Here is a 21,826-nt window from a genome sequence, read left to right as displayed (position 1 = left end):
CAAGATCCCGCATGCGGAATCCGACCCAGTTATGTGCATTCAGCCTAAACTATATAGACAAACTGCCTTTCGAGAGGGGATGAAGAGGCTAAAGAATCAATGTGTTCTTTACTAAATAATAAAATATTGTGCCAATTATTATCATTATTATTCATTATATAACTGGCATTTATGAAGTGTGCTTGGAGATGGAAGGACTAAGAGAAAGATCAAATTATAGTACTTGTCCTATTACATAGTAATAATCACTCAGATAAAGCTACACGCACCCCATCTGTCCTATGTGTCAGCCCACTCCTCCAGACCACTCCAGACTACCACTTGCCCATCTTTAATATGTGCCAAACCAGACCTTGCCCATCTTATGTATGTGTCAGATTACAACACCTCCAGCTATACATGGTGCCAGACTTTCCCTAGCCCTTCGGTGAGCCCGATCACACCTTCCCAACTCACTGTGCGCCAGATTTCTGCTGTTTGACAGATTGGTTGGTAATTAAGAGCACACCACTGAATGTGAAGGGTTTCAAGGGCTGAAGTATCATAGCGTACCTTCTTTAAAGGGAACCTGTCAGATTGAACATACAGTCCATCCTGCGGGCAGCAAGTCATAGAGCAGGCGAAGCTGAGCAGATTGATGTATAGTTTTATAGGGAAAGGTTCAGTATAATTTGTAAATTAGTTTAAATCTCTGAGTAGGTGGCCCTAATTATTGATTGACAACCTTCACCGTATGAGTGTATATACAGAGATAGCTGTTAATAACTGATAGCTCCGCCCATTGGACTCTTAAACCCAGAATGAGGTTTAAATGAACAGATTACAAATTATACTGAATCTTTTCCCACAAACCTATACATCAATCTTCTCAGCTCTGCCTGCTCTATAAGGGCTCATTTACACGGGCATATGCGTACAACGCTGTAAGTCTCCCACAGTGTTGTATGCATTACAGCCCATAAGCTCTGCTGGCAGAGACTGAGTATGGACTGTGATTGACACTGCACATGCCGGTGAATGACGCGATCTCAGACATGCGCAGTGCTGTTTTGGTTTTCTTTTTTTAATTCCTCGCTCTGTTTAGCACGGGGCTGTGTATGGAAATGTTGCCCATATGCAATACATGCTACTTATTGGCCCATATAGTGGTAATAAATATTGGCTATTCACTCCGTGCTGGTTTGTCCTTACCAAACACCATTAGAAGCACCATTACAAACCACTGCCTACCAGGATTAGGAGGATTCTTAATTAAGACCCCCAGTGAAGTAAGTCATCTCCCTTGCTTTCACACTCCATATATAGTCATTCCCCTGGAGCGCTGGGGTTTTTATATCTTCTGTCTCTTTCTGCTAAACTTTTGTATATTTTTTTCATTTTCTTGCTGAAACATTCAAAGACTGCAATACACCTTTATATTCGAGATTGTTGTGTTGAAAACGCGCATATGAGTTTAATTCTCATCTGACACCAGGCCAGGTTGGCTACAGAATAACCAAATAATGAAATGCAACTGCATCTCTCCATCAAGGAGATCAAGAAAACACCCATCACAAGGAACATGACAAAAATAAACACTTCTTCTCTATCAGATCAAATGCCATCTGCTTGGCACAGTTCGAACTTCCAACAGGCGTCTAGCAAGTGAAGATAGCATTTTTCTCCATCACATATGGTTTGTATGTTTTATGCTCCATACCAATTACACTAGCAGTAAATCTGAGAATTTGGAAGGAGCTTCTTTTCAATCTGGCCCTCTTCCTCAACTTCACCTCATGTAACAGAAGGAATATAAAAAAAATGAAAAGAAGAAAAATGTATATGTCAACACCCCTTGTGGCACATTATGGCTCACAGGCAACTTTGTTTCCGTTTAGTTTAACAAACAGTCTTATTTTACTTCTGGATGCTGTCGGGAACCATTGCCAAAATATCAAGTGACTTAATTAAACCCCCCCACCAAAAAAAGCAATCTGCCTTGAACTAAATCCTTATTAGGTTTAGATTCTTTCCTATCTTTCCTGTACAATTAGTAATAATTTGGGGACTATGCAAAAATTTTTACAAAGTTCTTCCAAAAATATTTTTCATAATTATTTTTCATGTTATTTTTAATTTTCTCTTTTATAATTTTGCTTATATATACCTTTTTGGGGTAGGTCTTATTTTCATGGAAACAGGGTATGAGCAATAATAACAACCAGCTATTGGGGTGGCGAGTCGGGATCTAAAACGTACTGTAGATAACCTAAGCATCTGCTGGCCATACACATAGGATATAAGTCATCTGTGCCTTATTTAGATGGAGTCTCAGGGGATGAGGAGAAGTTTTGGATTTTGACTTGCCCAATCCTTTCTTTGGACAAGAGGCAAGACATATTGGGGCAGATTTATTGAAAATGCACTGGTTTTCTGCTGCAAATTGTACAAGAAAAGTATTTTACATGCTTAGCACATTTATAATGCTTTTTACATACTTTTACCTGTTTTTCCAGCAAGTCCAAAAAAGTGACATACATTTGTGGCAAGGGGGCATAGGAGATGAGGCATGACCCAAATACAACCTTGAGTGACAAAAAATGCACCAAAATATTGGCACTAAAACCATCTTACAACTATGCCAACTAATTAGTATAGACTTAGACCAAACAGTCTCAAAATGCACCAAATTTACAATCCAGCACAGCCATTATGATAAATTTAGTGCATTTTAGGACTGTCTAAATTTGCACTGTCTGAACTACTAGACAGTATTAGTAAGCCTGCCCTATTATTCCTCTCTTCAAATGGAAACAAACATGGATGCAAGGCAGAGTGTGAATGTTTATAGTAGAATCGGGAGAAATAGCTTAAATATTAAATCACATAGGTCCTAGCTAGAGATGAGCGAACGTACTCAGATAGGCACTACTCGTCCGAGTAATGTGCCTTATCCGAGTACCGCTGTACTCGTGCTCAAAGATTCGGGGCGCTCCGCTGCTGACAGGTGAGTCGGAGCGGGGAGCGGGGCAGAACGGCCGGGAGAGAAGGAGAGAAAGATCTCCCCTCCGTTCCTCCCCGCTCTCCCCTGCAGCTCCCTGCTCCGCAGCGCGTCCCAAATCTTTGAGCACGAGTACAGCGGTACTCGGATAAGGCACATTACTCGGACGAGTAGTGCCTATCCGAGTACGTTCGCTCATCTCTAGTCCTAGCCCAGTAGAGCTGGCAATCTTAAAGGGGTTATGTCATTGTTCCTTGCTCCCCCAGCAAACAGCAGATTTTGGGAGAAATCATATCAAACGAGGCATTTCAGTTGAATGACTGTCTATGTGTTACATCTGAGGTGGACACCAAAACACCTTGTCCGGATCAGACATAAGATTATACAAAAGGACAGATATACATGTTACTAGAAAATTGGTAGAACTGAACTATTAACGAAACTTAATAATAGGAAAAGGGAAAGCTCACCCTATAATAGAGGAAAACCCTGCCTAAAAGGAAGGACGATTGCCCTGATAAGGGAGGCTCCACATACAGAATCTGGGAGCTAAATAGTCTATCCCTAGATGGAAAAAGGGGTAAGATGTTACACTAAGTAATAAGTAAGGCTACCAAGGACTTATCTGACTGAGAGATGAGATCAGGATGACATGAACCAGGCCAGACCAGAACTTCACCATACAAATGAATAACCAGAGCCATCTGAGAGTTGGGGCTGGAATTTATATACTACAGTAAGGATGATTGGCTGGTTGGGGAAACCAGCTCCCCACCAACCAATCAAACCCCACATAGCAAATAGATGCTTGCATATCAACACCCTGCGCCAAATGACAGGGTACAGCATTGACGTCGCGATCACATGGCAAGGTCAGCCTGGACCTGCTTTTGTGTTGCAGCCGATGCGCTGCAACCCTATGTAATAGATGGCTAGCTCTCCATTCTGACTCATAAAGGGGGGTACATATAGGGCATATGGACATGGGGCTGTTGCTATAGGAAAAACCCTTTATGTCCTTACGTTTACCAGACCTATACTTAGACATATTAGGATCAACTGCCATAGTCAATTATCCTAATAGAGCTACTACAGTTATTCATTTCCAAACTTTACGTGATGTACAAGTCATTTTCCTGCAGTTCCCATCTGCATGAGGGAGCATTACCACCACAACTCCTAACATGCAGGGATTTAATTGAATACCAGATCTCCAAGCATCTGGTTTTTATGTAGAAATGTCAAGATACAGCTCCCACCTGTAAAATATAGATATTCATCATGATTTTTTTCCCAGTATCTAAGTTGTCCTCCAGCAATCCATATTTTTTCTGCTGAACATCTGGACTTTCTTGAGGTTTCATGAGATGGCTGTCAGGTTACTGGAATTTTATTTCACAGGAAGGGTTACATTCCCATCGCCCCTAGCCAGGTGCATCAGCTTGAAAGAAATAGCTAACTGTTGCTATTAATTTGTATAACCTCTTACTTTGTCAGATGGACTTCAGTCTAATTATTGGAAGTGCTTTACAGCTGCAATAAACTGCTTCCTTCCTAATTACGGCCGTAGAGCTCTGCCTGGATCTGTGGACTCATCGCACACACAATAAAAAGCATTCCGCTTTTTGAAGTTATAGAGGGCTGCAGAGGTTGTATTTGCCCCCATCCTAGTGCCTGAGGGGGTCCTAAAGACCCTCTGCCACATAGTAAGACACCAATATCATAAAAAGTGCATGGTAGGCTGGGGGCTGCTTTTTGGTTTTGTATTGGGGCCTGCAGCAGTTTATGTAATTATATTTTATCACTGCAATTAAGGAGCTTTGAAAAAAAGAACTATAACCGTATTTTTATTGTACAGTTTATAGTTTACAAAATTTGGGTAAAAAGCTAAGTTTTTGAACTATTAGACTACAGTATTATCATCCATCCCAATAGTCAAAATACCTTCAGGTTTGGGACTTCCACAGAAGATGCTATCCAGAAGACATGCACCCCTTTCTAAAGGAAACCTAAAATTTAAGATTGTTCTGAAAGATGAGAATCAGTCACTAGATAGGTTCATTTTGAACTACGGACATCTTAAAGATCCCCTCAAATGAACGAGAGAACATCTTACTTCTGCAAGCATTTCTTCAAAGAGTTTATATGCATGACAAAGCCCACATGTACAGACTCCTTATGTCCACTTAACAAACCCATAGACACTCCATGTGCTGTATTTTGGTGTCTCTGTGGGAATAGCTTCATGATATGGCATACAGACTCTACGGGAGCTAATTTACATATACATATAACATGGATCTGTAATAGAGCTACATGTATGGGCCCTAAGTGGTGAGGTTTGAGCATAAGAGATGCCAATACACATTGAACAACTCGGTAGCCTATAGTTTGGGAAGAAGTCTAGTGGGTTCATGTAGCACTCATTATAAATACTGTACTGTAAAAAAACTGCCCAAAATATATCACAAGAACATTATAATAGCCTTGGCATTTGTACAGTATAGAAATCTACAATATAAAATCTTAATGATGTGAATATGAATATTCCTATAGTGATACCCTAAGATCATAAGACAAAAAAATAGAGAAACTCAAATCAACAAGAACTAGCTATCATTAAAGGGGTTTTCTGGCTAGACATTGATTTTAAAAAATGGTACACTAGCATCTCTACCTGCCCAAAAAGGGACTACCCCAACAGAACCTAAGCAGTTTTCCTTCACTCCAACTGTATTCTGTATCAGTTTCCCAGAATGTTTATTGCTGTGACTTCTGGGCCAGACTACTTCGGGTTCCCTTTACCCATAATAACTTGTTCGGGCTTCTCTGCCTGTCAGCCCAGTGCGCACAGACAGGACCAGAAGAAGCGCCTATGTACAAGTCGTAGGTGGAAGTTAAAATAAACAGCCAGTCATGTGATCAGCATGCAGGACAACGATCCTTTGGGAGCAGGTAACCCACCTATATTACAAAAGTGCTTGATTTCACAGGTTAAAGGGGTTGTCCCGCGAAAGCAAGTGGGGGTATACACTTCTGTATGGCCATATTAATGCACTTTGTAATATACATCGTGCATTAAATATGAGCCATACAGAAGTTATATACTCACCTTCCCTGCGCTGGCGTCCCCGTCTCCATGGTGCCGTCTAATTTCAGCATCTAATCGCCCGATTAGACGCGCTTGCGCAGAAGCGTCTTCTCCCTTCTGGTCGGTCTGGGCACGAGCGGCGTTCTGGCTCTGCCCCCTTCTACGCGTCATCGTGTAGCTCCACCCCATCACATGTGCCGATTCCAGCCAATCAGGAGGCTGGAATCGGCAATGGACCACACAGAGCCCACGGTGCACCATGGGAGAAGACCCGCGGTGCATCGTGGGTGAAGATCTCGGCGGCCATCTTGGAGGAAAAGAAGGAAGAAGTTGCAGAGAGGGGATTCGGGTAAGTAAAATTTTTTTTTTTAATTTCAACACATCCCTTGGGTTTGTCCTGCGCTGAACGGGAAGGGGGGGGCCTATGCAAAAAAAAAACAAAAAAACGTTTCGGTGCGGGACAACCCCTTTAAGTTTAAAAGAGCAAAGATCTCAAAGTCCCTTATTACCCCATTAAAAGTACATAGATATGTGATTCATGGTGAAATATTTTTTTTTAATGGGAAAGAAAGAAAATTGTTTGCCAATATAGTTTCCAGAGGTATAGTTATAGTGGGTGCAAAGACAGCATTCCCACATGGGTCTTGGAGCCTAACATAAAATGACACTTCGGAGTTAGGGTGTCCTGCAGCTTCAAGTTACACTCATGACCCAAAGAAAGTCCTGCATCATGAATGAAGAGGAGAAACGTGGTCCAGCAAATCTTGAACCCCCCACGACAAATCTCAGAGCATCCACATAGCCTGTTTCATGTGAGCATTTCATTTTTGAAGGAAGCAAGTCCAAAAAGAAGGTGTGGGGGTCAAAATAGGTGGCACTATATTCTGTTGCATTTTGCGAACACAGTTATCCTGTGGCTCAAGCTTAATTATTTTTTTCTAGATCATATACATTATCTAAAGAAAAAAGGAATTTCACAAAAAGAACATTGACACCAAATGATTAGAATTAACCAAAATTGGCCTAGAATCTATGGCCCTACTTTATAAAAGCTAATTGAAGAGTGAGGTGCTTTAAAAAAGACCTATTAGTCACTTAGAGGTATTCCATAATATTAATGCATATATCTGTGTGTTTCATTAAGGGCATATTGGCTCAATACCTTAATCATATGCTCAGTCACAACACAATCAGTGCAAGGAATATTTCCAAGCTGCTTCTCCATGCCTAGAGCTGATAAGGTGTCTGTTCTACGACTAACCTCAATTATTGACTCTATTTTATGGCCAATATAATGACCAAGAAATGCCTACCAGTGAGCCATCAGGAGACAGTGATAGGACGGCGACCCATAGATTATGTATAACATTATTGTTCATTAGTAAATAATGAGATGCTTTAATCCACAGCCAGTTAGGGAGTAAATGTGATTCTGTCATATTAATCTATCTGAGCTTCAGATGTATGTCTCAATTCTGCAAGCCAAGCAGGCGCCCGCAGCATAACAAACATGCGGAGTCTGAAGTTTAGGGCAATCTATCTTGAACAAAACAAACAGCCGATAGATGCTTAAAGCAAGAATAATCTTAAGCAGCCCTTTTATAAGACTTGACATTATATTGAAAAAAGCTTCTGCTCTTGGAGACGTCTTGACTTTTATGTTATAAAACAGATCTTTCCTTTCTGAAGAGATCATTGTAATAAAAGCCCAGAAGTCCGTACTTGTGCATCAATTCTCTAGCAGTCACATTGTAGCCCAAAGCTAAAGGGGTTGTCCCACAAAGATAACACTTATCCATGTGCCATAGTAAGGCATCTGGGTGTCATAGACAGGGGTCTTCCACTTAGAACACCCCGCTTTATAATCCAGAGGCGAGAGCTGCTACGGTAAGTAAAGAGCATCTCCCACTGGCCTGACCCATTCACATATTATATTTCCATTGCCTACAAATAGAACTCTAAAGTTTGAAAACCTTAATGTCACGACATGACAGCGCCGGTGGAGAAGCAGACCGGGATGACGTCACAGCGTCGGTCCTGGCTCACGTGATTCTCACGTCGCATGTGCTTACTGATATTTTTTGCGGTGGGAGTGACAAGTGCTGATCTCTGCCTCTCTGTGGATGGATTGATAAGGTGGGAATCGGCCAATCAGCATTAAGGCCCATTTGCACACAAAGATAATCTTTCAAATGGCTGAAAGATTTAAAGATTTAGCTATCTTTTTGCATAAAGTGTTAATGGCCATTAACACTTTATCATCTTCATTTGCATGTAAAAGGGCATCCAGGAGCTGTTTGCAGAGCCCAACATGTGATTAATCACACGCCCTGCTGTGCACACAGCTGCATTGCTCTCCCCCGGGTTGCCAGCAAATTACAATGTTATCTGCCAGCTTCCCGTGGAGAACACAGCATGCAGTCTATTGAGAGACACTTTATCTCTCTGTGGCTGAAGCATGGATTTTAATTTCACCCTAAAATCATCATTCAGACTAAATAGTGCACGATGCTAGCATTAACGCGTAATGATTATCACTCAGTTTCAGTCGTTGAACGAATTTTGAGCGATAATCGTTACATGTAAATGGGCCTTTAGTATATGCACATTTATTCTGGTCTCTCATCTCAGAGGTTGCCAATTATATTCCAGCCTCAGTTGTTCTGACTTCTGTCTGATTGTAGTCTGAGCTCTCCATTAAATCTTGTCTGACTCCTATATGATTCCTGGTTGATATCAGTCTGATAATTTCTCGGACACTTTGCATCCTCGTCTGCAGACATCTATCTGAAGGCTGTTGTCTAAAGCTGTCCTGGTTCAGTCTGTGGTTCCCTGCCTGATCGTAGTCTTCGATCAAGCTGTGTTTGAGGTTTTTCATATTTTGTGTCATCTATCCTTTGCCACAATTGCCTGTCACTCTATGGAAAGTTAGCGTCCCCTAACTGTCTCCTGACATGGGATCAACCTCATCATGGCAAGCGCCAGGATCCCTCGTGCCAGTGGTTTTTGGACCAGATTCCTTTTCCCTATTATTTTGGTTTCATCAGATATGTTTTGTATTTGGACAACTATTATGTCCAATCCAGACATGGTGTTTGGCGTCTGGCTTGAACATAACACTTAACAATTGCTTTTTGCAAAGAAAGAAGATGCAACAAAAAAGTATTGCATACATCTAATAGTAATAATAATAATCTTTATTTGTATAGCGCCAACTTATTCCGCAGCGCTTTCAAAGGTCTGAGCTCCAAATAGTGCTGTTTCTAGAAGAAACATATACTAATTTTCTTGTAACCACTTTAAGGAAACCGAACTGTGATCAAATTGGGGAGAACAGATACTCAGTGAGACATATGGAATAAACTTTATTACATATGGTTCTACATAGGATTGTAGTGCATATCTGCATGCTCTGGTTATTTTCTACCCGCGAGCACCTAGTTCCATACATAAAATTTTTATGTACCTGATGAAGAAGGAAGCTGCAGCCGATGTCCCAGAAGACACTACAGCGGATGGCACAAGTCTCTGTGATCGTCCTGCTAAACTCTGCTCACTGAGGTTTTGCCCTGAAGAGGTATCTGCACTCGGGTTCTCCTTTCCACCGTCTATGGATGTAGAGTCAGGCTAAAACAAAAGCAGAAAAAAATACAAGAATGAAATGCGTGCAAACCATCTGTCTATCCGGATTTTCTTGTAGAGGCTTCTACAGTCACATAACGAGGAAGACACATAATGAGGGAGGACAACCATGCTTTGTTGTGCCGTATCATGAGGATGGCTGTAAACTGCAGACGACAAGCACAGAAGTGCGGGCACCTTTTGTTACGGGCACTCCGCGGTGACACACTTTGACAGGCATGAGAAAAATAGGACATGATAAGCAGTGATATTTTGTGCCTTGTGCAACCCTTTATCTGGTTCAGTTAGGACTGTCAGAAATTATCCTTCATGTATAAATCATATACAAGGCAACATCAACAGGTGGTTAAGTTGCTATTTATCCAAGGTAATTCTATGGGGACCGGTGAGAGGGATACTAATCTGTGTACTGCATTGTAGACTGTGTTAGCAGTATCGGCAGTGGGGAATAGTATTTAGCAATAGACTGAGGATTAAAGAGGAACCGTCACCTATCTGGTATGTCTCTATTAGTAAATACTTGTAGTCCCCAACAATTCTGGCATCACTGTTTAATCAATAGGGTCACACCTTATTGATAAGGGAATGGTAACACCCGGTTGTGAATTTATTTCTACATTTCCAAGAGATAGAGCAGAGGAACAGCACAATACAGAGTTCAAGGAAAATATTGCATAAAGTGTTGTAATATAGGAACACGAAGATGAATGTGTAAATCTGTACTGTGCATGTCCGACGGCGAGCCGCATGTGGAATCGAACCCCTTCATGTGCAGCCGGCCTTATACAGTTAAATTAAATAGATAAAGTCAAAAAGTTTGCTAAGGATACAAGCACTTTTTACTTTTTACTATGTAGTTAACTAATGGAAATTAGGAGGTGCCTCAATACTAAGACCGCCACATAGAAAGTTAATTTATCCTACAGATACTCAGTGCATGACCTCAAGGGGAAGAGCATGCAAAGGATCCAAAGAACATTAGCGAGAGTATCCCTGTGTCATTCTCCACCTCTAATGGGGTTGAGGTAACCTTTAAAAAGTATTTTGTTACTATGAGGTTTCCTTTAATGTAAAACCTATTATTAAGCTTTAAAGGGGTTGTCCAAGATGTATCTTTTCAGTAAAACCCTATTCCCCATGCTATAATGTAACTAACTAGAGTATACTCGCCTCTTTTTACTGACCACTGTATCCCATGTAGCAGCTCTGGATCACCCCTTTGGCATCACCTTTACAGGTGGCCCCAGCCTGTTTATGGGATGTCACAGGTGCTGCAGCCAATGACAGGGCTCAGCATTCAGTCGCTGAGCTCTGTTATTGGCTGCAGCACCTGTGACATCCCACAAAAAGGGCGGGACTGCAGACTGTAAACAAACAAAAGAGTGAAGAACTGAGCAGTGCTGAAGGACACAATGGTAAGAAGTGAGTTTATATTGGTTAGTTATGATATAGCATGGAGGATGAGGTCTTAATGAAAAAAATATAACTTGGACAACCCTACAGAGGAGCTACAGGATCGGTGGTGGAGTTAGAGCCATACCATGGCTATATATAGGGTGCGGGTTAGAGCTATATGAAAGAGAGTACTCCAAGAACATCTCTTACAGTGTAGGGGAAGTTAAAAAGACACGGCTCCTACGAAGAAAGAGTGCACTCTACTATGCTCACCAAAGAGAAAAGTGAAAACACTGCCTAGTAAGGATTTCCCTGCCCTACCTTCCTCATACCAGTCATTTTGGAGTATCTAATGGCTCCCTGCACCCCACTCTCCTTAGTGGAATCCAGATTTACCAACCTTATATGCATCTACGATCTACAGTGTAACCATTTTTCATGAACTGTTCCTTTAAGGTCTGTATGTTTAATATCTATATTATAAAATTATTAATAAACTGTATGTAAGCAAAACAATTATAAAAAGTTGGACGAAAAATGACAAACGTGTAAGCAACTACATTAATTAGAAAAATACCTGTGCAAAAACTTACTGGTACCTACAGTGACAAATAAAAAGCTTTTATGAAGTGCTTTTGGAAGTTAAGATCTGCCTGGTTGCTACTCGTATTCGATTACATTAGCACCAGTTGTGCTCTTGTCTATAAGGAATCTATTTGAGTTATGGCGGCCGCACTAAAGGAACACCAAGAAAACTTCACCAATCACCAGCTAAATGGCAGTAAAGCTAGTGCTATAAATCACAAGGCAGGCTTCTCCAAAAGATCCCCTTTCAGTTGTGGTGTATGTACCTTCCCCATTATCCACTTTGAAAAATGGCTTTGAGACCAATGTGTCCTAATGAATGCTATGTATATACATTTGTCCTCATCTAGTTAAACAGACCCCATACCCTTCCCTTGCTCTCATCCACTCCCCTCACACATCTACTATTCCACAAAAACGAGTGTCTGGTGAAAAATTAACAAGACCAAGATGTGCTGCTGTAATTTGTGGGCAGTCGGAAAGCACAAAAGATTAATGCCCAGACAGACAGCCAAGTTAAAAACAAGGCAAGTGAATAATGCACTTAAAGAAAATCTATATGTTCCATTGTGTTTTAAAAATGACTTCATTAGTAATGGATGGCTGGACCTGAGAGAGCAGGCCTTGGGTTGACAGCCAGGAAGCATTTCTGGATACATGGAAAACTTGTTCAGTCATGTGATTCAAAAGCCAATAACACATCAATTTCTTACGAACGTGTAATGAAATGTTGGAACGGTAATGTTTAATCACCGGTAAGAAGGGGTAACAGTGCACATTTGTAAGGCCAAAGCAGCAGAGCTTTGATTTGTTATGCGTTCTCTATAGACTATAAATGTCAGATACAATAATAAACCAAGGAACCTTCTAGTTTCACACTGGCAAGAGCATACATATCATAGAAGCAGATTAGACAGCTGCTATGTGGTGCACGGAGGCAGAGGGCTCTTGCTGAAGTTGGTCAACCTCCATGTTCAACGTAAGAGGACCCGTCACCTCTCCTGGAATTTCTATTTTAGAAAATATTTGTATTCCCCATAAAACAACAATATCGGACTCTCTAGATATAGAATGAATGGCAAAACCACTTTAAGCAAAGGACACTTCCCCATACCCCATGGGCACTGCCAAGGTAGCAATAAAAGGAGAAGAATCAGTCAGAAGGTCATATATCTCTTTTCTCCTAGAAAGGAATGAGACAAATAAGCACCAGATGGGATGTGGGTGATAGTGTGAAGGAGCCAAGAAGTAGGGCCTCACTGAAATGTCTACTATTTTTCAGCATATTTAAATTAAATTAAATATAATGTTTATAATCCTATATCCAATGCTACAAAAGTTTGATGGTTTATAAAAAGCCCAATCTAACAAGTATTATACGGTATTTTTTGTTTTGTTGATCCAGAAGAAGTCAAAAGCAGAACATGTAATATGCTCACTAATCTGGAAGGACAAATATCTCTCCCTAAGGGCTCCCAGGAATGGTATGTCTGGGGGACACATGCAATATCAGAAAGGGTCCAAATGGAGATAATGTTTGCTATCACTGTAACTAAATATGTGTCTACTGTCATCCCTTTCTTATCCCACTGAGTCAGTTAAGGAAGACATTAGTTATCTTGTAAAACCTATTCCCAGATGTACTACTCTCAGCTGTGTTGTGCTGATAATTATCTGTTGTAGATAACAGATAAAACATATGGTTAATATATTACGCACTGCTTGAGCAAGACGCCAAGAATTTCCCTGCCATCAAACACTCCGGCTCTTTGTGGCGGTCCATTTTCCTATGATGATCAGTAACGAAGGATTGCACCACACTATAGAAATGCAGTGTTATAACAGAGATGTAACCCATGTATCTTGCCAGTAATGTGAATCATGTGTGGTTGTTGGAAGCAATTATGTGGATACTCCTTTTATCAAAGATCTTTCAATACTAAATTACAGACAACTGTGCATTTTCAGAGAACCCATCATTAAATGTGGTCATGTGCAGATAAAAGGGATTATTCAGGATTAGTAAAAACTAAAACAAAATATATATTTTATTTCTTCCCAGAAACAGCGTCACTCTTGTCCATAGGCTGTGTCTGGTATTGCAGCTCATTTCCATGAAATAGAAATGGGGCTGAGCTGCAACACTGGATATCAAGCAACCATTTTATGGGGCAATTTTCCCCCACGATTTCTGTGCGTTGCAATAATGCACAAACATCGCACGGAAAAAGAACTCATTGTTATTATTGGGTGAAATTTGCGACTTGCAGCATTACGAGAAGAATTGCAGCATGTTCTGTTTTCTTTTTTTTTTATTCTTCCCTATAGGAGCAAAATAAAAAAAATTGCATTGTGCTTCCATATAGGCGAGTTTCATGCAAGTGAGATGCGATGCGTTCTCACGTAGGGAAGAATGGTCGGTTTTCATGCATGTGAAAATTGCAAGTACGGCGTTGCGATTTTCTCGCAAAACGCATTGCACTTGCATAAAAATCACAGGTTTGCAAGTGCAATATCGGTCTAAGTTTTTTGGACCGATATTGCACTTGCCTTAAAGAGCAATTCCAGCCTGAAAGTTTACATTTCTCTTGAACAGTGTAGTCTGCAATAATTTGCAGTTTATAGCTTGATGACGTCATGGTGCAAACAGCACTGTGACTTCCTGGTTTCGGGCTTTGGTCCAGGGTTAACATCACAATATCATCCCTAGACAATGTGATACAGTTGGCTGCGCATGTGCAGTGTTTTTCTGTGCTGGACATTAAGAAAGTAACATCTCCCTTTAATTCTATTGCTGGTAGGCTGGCTGGGCTGTCTTTCAGTCCAGTAAGCCTATCAGTTTCTCAGCAAGGATATTTAAACTGTCTCCTTTATGCAAAGGACACTGGTTATATGTCCTGTGTTCTGGCCAGTGTACTATGGCTCTGTGTTTAGAGGAGCTTTGCTCTAAGGTTCAGTTCTTAGCTGCTCAGTTCTAAGACATTTTGCGGCCAGTTTGGCATTCCGTGATAGTGATAGTGTTGCTTGTTTGTCTCAGACTGGTTCCTCTCATAGTTCCCATAGTGGGGTCACCATGTTCGGGGAGGGTGCTCAAACTGAGCGTCTGGTCCGGTTTGGCCAGTTCAGACAGTACTTTGTTGCCAAAATCCCAGTTCCTAGCATTTGTTCATTCCAGTCACCTACGTTTGACTACAGATATCCTGGTTAACCGTCCTCCGATTTTAACCCTGTTCTCAGTTCCAGAATTATTCATCCTTTAGAACACGGAATAGTCAAGTCATACGTGTCAGATAAGAGCAAGTCAAGGTAACCTTGGGGAATTTGCTCCTTCTGCTGGACTTTAATGAGCATGCATATTTTTTTCAGTGGTGATAGGGTATAAACCACTGACAGACACCTTTGGTGGCTTCTTAACAAAGAATTGGACATATTGAGATACATTGTGCATGATGCTTCTTTCCCCAGTATCTGCAGTAATGGGAGAGGCAAATGACTCCTATACATATTAGACAGTTGCCAGATCCCCTTGAAATTGGCGGATTTGGTTGACAGTTGTCTAATGTGCATGACCACCTTAAGGCACATTACAAAGCTTAACGAGCATTTGACGGACAGCTAACAGCTGTCTTGCCCAACACCCCCATACACATGCATACTTGACTTGGCAGAGAGTGGACAAAGTAGTTACCAGACTAAACTGACATGGCGTATCTCCCCAAGAACTAAAGGATCAGGCAGTTAAAAGCCAATTGCCTAATCTTTATTTTGCCCAACCTCTGCTGTTGAGGAAGAGTTGGGAACCCCCACACATATTAAAGAGTCATCTGATCCCACAGAAGTAGGCCTTTTTGGGCAATATTTATCGAATTTGTATGGCCACTTTAAGTCCTCACGTGTCTCCAGAATAGCAAATAGCCTGGTAGCCACATGTCTCCCCAAGTCTTCCGACAGACACAAGGTCATAACACTGAGAGATGATGTTTGTCTCATGGACGCTTGCACTGCTTCTGATGAGTGAAGTAGTGGAATGTAAAATGAAGAGGCAATCTGGATAATTGATTTTTATCTTTTCCTCTTTTAGTTCTTTTTCTCCATAAAAGTGATTTCTGTTATCTGACTGAATTGCTTAAAATAACAGTTTGCATAGCTCCCATTCTGCGATCCTGATTTAAATTTTAAAGTCTAGTCATAAATTATTTATGTACTATTATGTTCAACTGCAGTTGGCTCTCAAGGAAAAGGAAAATGATTCTGAAGGGAAAAAAAAAATAAAGAGACACTGCAGCTTTTAATCTTCGCTAATGGATGGGAGTTAATTACTTCAGGTTCCTGCAAGCAGTCTCCGAGACATCTCTGACTTTCCAGCTACAAAGAAAGTAAAATTGCACAAAATCATTCCACTAAATTGGTCCATTAGATATAAAAATAAGAAAAGAAGAAAAAAGGAAAATGCTACAATGTTTCAGTAGATGATTATAGAGTATATGTCTGTGTACCAATCAGAAAAACTTGATAAACCCTAGGATTAGACTTAGATTATCCAAGAAATAAGGTAGGCAGGCGCCTAAGGGCAACTTGCAATTAGAGTCCCTTGGAAACTTGCAAAATGTTAAATTTCAATCTGGTCATGTTTCAAGACTTGGCATCAACTCTTAAGTCATTGAAATCCGAGGTCACACTCTTGACAGAAACTCTGTACACCTCTGAGGTCGACCAAAGGTTTGCGCCTTAGGAGAGCTTTAAGATAAGTCAAGCACTGCTTGGGGCAGTTTTATAATGGCCTATGGCCTAGGCTAAGATTTGACAAAAGGCTTTAAGGTTCAGTGACCGTGTTTTCCTAATAATGCTAGTGTGATATATGAAGTGCTAAACCTCAGGCCTAAAAAAGCTGTATTTAGTGTAAACAAAATACACCGATAGCATCTATCATCTCAGTCAGCCTATCACTATAACCTTGGTAACAAAGGTAAAAACCTGTGCTTCACAATATGGTCTAGTAGTGGATCAGAAAAGGATTACCTCAGCATTTTATTCAGTCTTATTTAAATGGGTTGATAGGGACTAAAAAAAACTGTGCGCTTTTCTTTCTAGAAACCAGCACCACTCTTGTCCAAGAGCTGTTTTCTACTGCAACCCAACACTGCAATACCAGACACAGGTGTCCTGGTGCCACTGGTGCTGACAAAACTCAGCGCATGCGTAGGTCCAGGGTGACGTCAGCACCAGATCATGATGCATCGGATGCCGAGCCAAGGGAAAAAACATCTCCCTTATGTTATACCACTGAAAGGCTGGAGGAGCCTTTTATCATCTCAGTCAACCGATTGGTGTATTTCTTTGGGTATCTACTCCAGCTCCTCTTTGCAGAGGATGTCGGTAATACATTTGTATATTGGTCTTCCTCAGTGGTTAGGGGGTTTTGCCTTGGAGCTTCTGAGTATATATTTTGCCCCTTCCCTTCATGGACTTTGGACTGTGATGGCTCAGACTATCATTGTTCTCAAACTTGGACTGCATCTTGTTCTTTTGTCTTCTATGTCTGTTCTATTCTCACATATGGACTGTACAATCCAAAAAGGTGTTGTGTCACTAACTGAGAGAACTACTGGGTACCATGTTAAACATTACTGAATTAAAGAGCGTTTATTCTATAGGCAGAGCCCCAGTGGTATAGGGCCCCTGGATTCAGGAGGCTCCCTTTTTAATGAATGAACCACAGAATTATGGACTAGAGATAGGGGCGTCATCAAGCCTCAAGTCCTTGTGTCCTGGGAGGTTAAAATTATGGTAGTTTTAGCCGGGTTGCATTTTAATCTTTACTATGGTGCCCCATCACCTCAATGTTTGTCCATGATTAAGATTCTGTTAACTTACTTGCCTGTTAGAATTCTTAGCTAATATAAGCAGTAGAGATGAGCGAGCATACTCGCTAAGGGCAGTTACTCGATCGAGCATTGTCCTTAGCGAGTACCTGTCCGCTCGGAAGAAAAGATTCGGCTGCCGGTGGCAGGGAGCGGCTGGGGAGAGCGGGGAGGAGCGGAGGGGAGATCTCCTCCGCTCCCCCCTGCTCACTGCCGCAACTCACCTCTCACCTGCGCCGGCAGCCGAACCTTTTCTTCCGAGCGGGGAGATACTCGCTAAGGACAATGCTCGCTCGAGTAATTGTCCTTAGCGAGTATGCTCGCTCATCTCTAATAAGCAGCAATATAATCTTAATAACCTACCTCATATAGTACAAATCTCCAACTAGACTCAATAGCAAACAACCAGTACCGTGGGACCATTACTATATGAATTCTATCAGGACTGTTTCATATGTCCAAAATAAATCTGTATTTCTACAATTAATGACGCCTTTATATTGGTGTTAAGAATCTAAATGCGTTACCTCTACTGGAGGCTATAATCCTGACTTCACACATTGATTCTCAATAACCCGGCTAAATTACCTCATCCTAAATCCTCAGGTTTTATTTACATGGGTAATAATCTCACTATTGATTATTGTGACTGGGTTCTAATTATAAATCCATTATAGGACTCACAATGAAATTAAATCAATGTTCTACATAAATGGAAAAGATGCCTATAATACACAAACCTATTCACATTATAATGGATCCTTCAATCCAAAGGTAAATTATTTCCCATAAACTAGGTGACATTTAGAAGTATGGTTGTATTTATTCTTTATGTCTGGTGTTTGGCTACTGCAAGTTACGTATTAAATTTGTGTACGCTATATGCTGCTTATACACAGGCAAATTTGAATGGGTTTTTTACTACTAATAATGATGATTTATCCATTTATCCACACCAATCTCATGAATGAGGAGAACCCAGTTTACCTTTTTGTGCACTGGGCAGAGGAGTGAGCATTGTCATCTTTAACAATCCACCAATGTCATCTTTAACAATCCACCAGTAATGATAATCTAGGCATTTCCTCCTCTCAGGCCTGAGGAAGACCCCAGTCAGGGTGAAACGCATAGCGTGATCTTGGCTCTTGGATTATTAAAGGAAAACTTTTATTTTGGAACCATTGTTGTCATATTTGTTTTATTCTTGGGGAGCAGCGCCTGTGGCAGGTGGTTGTTTCATTGCGATTCCTGATTAAAATGGCAGTAAGGGATATAGAAAACATAGTTTGAGCATTGTCTAAGCTGCTTGCCCATCTCTTTATTCAATTCCGTGCCTATATGTCATTAAACTTAGCGTAGCTTTACATGGAATGACTCTTGGGCATACAAGCGCCCAACAGTCATCCCAAGACTTATCACTTCTGTGCTTTCACATAGGAGGGATAGCAGTTTACTGAATGGACGCTTAGCACTTTGCAGATCTTTTCCAACCGCCCAGCTCCATTCAAAGATGAAGGATTGCGTGCTTACACTCACCGACAACTCACTTCAAAGTGACTACTGAGCAATTTCACACTCAACACCCTGTCAGGTTCCACATTTAGACAGGAGAATTTTTGCTAAAAATCACTCGCTTGAGCGATTTTCTGGCCAATAATTATCCCATGTAAATCCACCCTAAGATTTGAGTACTCTAAGCCAGACTGGTTGCTATAGAGCTGACTGACAATCCAATTTGATTGCTTGTAGCTTTTAGTCAATATCTCCCAAGCAACAGTTCATCTGACATGGTTATGTTGGTCAACAAGATTTGGATTAGCACAGTGTTGAAATGAGAGAATAGGTGAAGTGAGTACTATTATAATGTAGTGTAAATGTTATCTGCACCATACATGTTAATCTAAATCTCCCAATTCAGGAACTTAATTCTCTGAAAGAAAGTAAGGATGATGCCTAAGGCCTCATGCCCACGGCCGTGTCGGACTCCGCCAGCGGAATATCGCAGCGGAGTCCGATGTGGCGCCCCCCAAAGACCCCATACTCACCTCTCTGGATCCGCCGTGAGAGTCCTGTTCAGTGAGCCAATACACATGCGCATGACGTGCCAGCGGTGGGCGGTGATGCGTAGTCCCGTGATACTTCCGCTGTGCTCACAGCGGAAGTATTGCGAGACAGACGGCTTCCATGGACTACAATGGAAGCCGGCCAAGTGTATTTCCGCAGAAGATAGAACATGCCAGTATTTCTTTCACGCTGTGGAAATCCATGGTAGAATTCCGCAGCATTAGCACTGGAGGGCAGAAAGCTATTAGGTTCAATAGAACCTAATAGCTGCGGAATAACGCCGTGGATTTCCATCAAGGGAAACCCGGCAGGAATCCATCCATGGGCATTAGCCCTAACACTTAGGGTTTCTTTTACCTTACCCTCTATAACCCTAATACTGAGTATATATCATGTGCTATACTTAAGTTTTTGTTTTCATCTGTTTGCTCACATTCTATATCTACATTTATATTAAGACACAATACATCATATACCACCATTGATTTGTGCTTTTACACTGTAGGCTCCATTCTATACTAAAAATATAATTCCATATGCAGCACCTTAAATTATGGAAATGCTTTCAATGGCTTATGTACAAATACAGCCCAGGGCAAGATTACTGAAAGAAAGTGAAAACTAGGCTCTAGAGCTATAAAAATGTATGTTTGCTGACTACATCTGGACTTATTCCAAGCTTTCTTATCACTGAGATTAGTTCCTATATTTTCTGTATCTTGATACGCGATATAAAATTGGCTATCTTCTACAAAAGGCTCCAATTTATTGTATACATAGAAAATCAAATGCTCATGATCGAGAGAGTAAATTGAAAATAGGATCCTCCTTCTCTTCTCTCAGGCGTCTTTTGTCCAGAGATGTAAAGTGAAGCTCCCAGGTATGAATGTAAAATTCGTAACAGGGCTCCCACCTACCATATGCCATTTATAATACTGATGTGTTCTTATATGATAGAGGAGCCTTCAGATCCCTTCATTCACGAGGGCTTGGGTACAACCGCTATAGCTATGCCCCTGCCTTTGCACAAGGCTGCATGGTTGTGGACAATAGGGAAGACAAAATAACCACTGTAGGACAGAAACCAATGTCCACACCTTAGTTGAAAAAAATTCTGAATCCTGGGTTCCATCTATAAAAATCTAATTCACATAACTTATATTATCAAAAAAATAAAATAAAAATAAATCTTGTTACTTGTATATTGCCAACTTATTCCGCAGTGCTTTCAAGTAATTTTTTATTTATGACCCCCTACCAAGCTGAGTATTCTTTTTACCGACCTCGGAAAGATGGAAGGCTGAGTCTACCTTGAGCCGACTACCTGAATCATGCGGGGATTGCATTGCTGCTGCCTTAACATTGTGCACCATACGAGGCTCTAATATTGTTCTTTATTTCAAGAACGACATGTGCCAATAGTGGTTTAGTGGCAGCTCCCCTGTCCCACATCTACTCCATCTTTCCATTTTATATGATTCTCTGCTTATAAAAAGTTAATTCCTGGTTCTACCCATAGTAGGGTATGTTGGGATGATGATAACCAAACCTCATGGTAAGTCATCAATAGTTGATCGGCGGGACTTCGCTGCTTGAGATTCCCGCCAATCAAGTGAGCCACTATCAGTGCAGTGGATGGGACGTCATCATTGGTGGTCAGGGCCAGAAGTGTAAAAGACTGCTTCACTAATGAAATCAATAGAAGTGATGCCACCATTTACTCTTCCGGCTCTTCATTGCATTTAGAATTGGAACTGTAATACAAGGCATCCCTCCTATTGATTTTAATGGGAGAGTAGCAGTCTATTACACTTTCTGCCCTGACCACCCATAAAAACATCTGGCCCCACTGCACTGACAGTAAGCCAGAGGAACAGTTGTTCAGCAGCTATCTAGATAGGTGGACCTCTGCCAATCAACTATATATCTACGACCTATTCCAGAATACCTCTTTAACCTGCTGCCTGCAAAACATAGCACCATCAGAAAAAAGGGCTAAAATTCTTTTCAAGCTAGCAGATTCCGGAAATGGAGTAAAATCCAATGTACTATTTATTAGTCATCAGGATAAAAACAATATATATAGATAGCAGACTCACAGTTCACCTTCCTACACGTTTCGAATAATAATGTTCTTGCACATGCCATGTTCAAAACAAATAGGAGGAAAACAGGGAACTTGGGGTCTGTTAGCGTTATATACTTTTT

General features: G+C 41.0%; 1 protein-coding gene across 2 annotated transcripts in view; it reads right to left on the bottom strand.

The window, feature by feature from the left end:
• The window catches only part of KIF26A (kinesin family member 26A), a 133,668-nt gene that overhangs the window by 67,144 nt on the left and 44,698 nt on the right, over positions 1-21,826 (bottom strand). For both annotated transcript variants that reach the window (XM_066608142.1, XM_066608143.1), the window contains exon 4: positions 9,538-9,698. In XM_066608142.1, the coding sequence (XP_066464239.1) occupies positions 9,538-9,698 (161 nt within the window). The remainder of the gene's footprint in view (positions 1-9,537; positions 9,699-21,826) is intronic.

The sequence above is a fragment of the Eleutherodactylus coqui genome, chromosome 6, assembly GCF_035609145.1.
Source record: "Eleutherodactylus coqui strain aEleCoq1 chromosome 6, aEleCoq1.hap1, whole genome shotgun sequence".
Lineage (NCBI taxonomy): Eukaryota > Metazoa > Chordata > Amphibia > Anura > Eleutherodactylidae > Eleutherodactylus > Eleutherodactylus coqui.
This window is presented reverse-complemented; position numbering and strand designations above follow the sequence as displayed.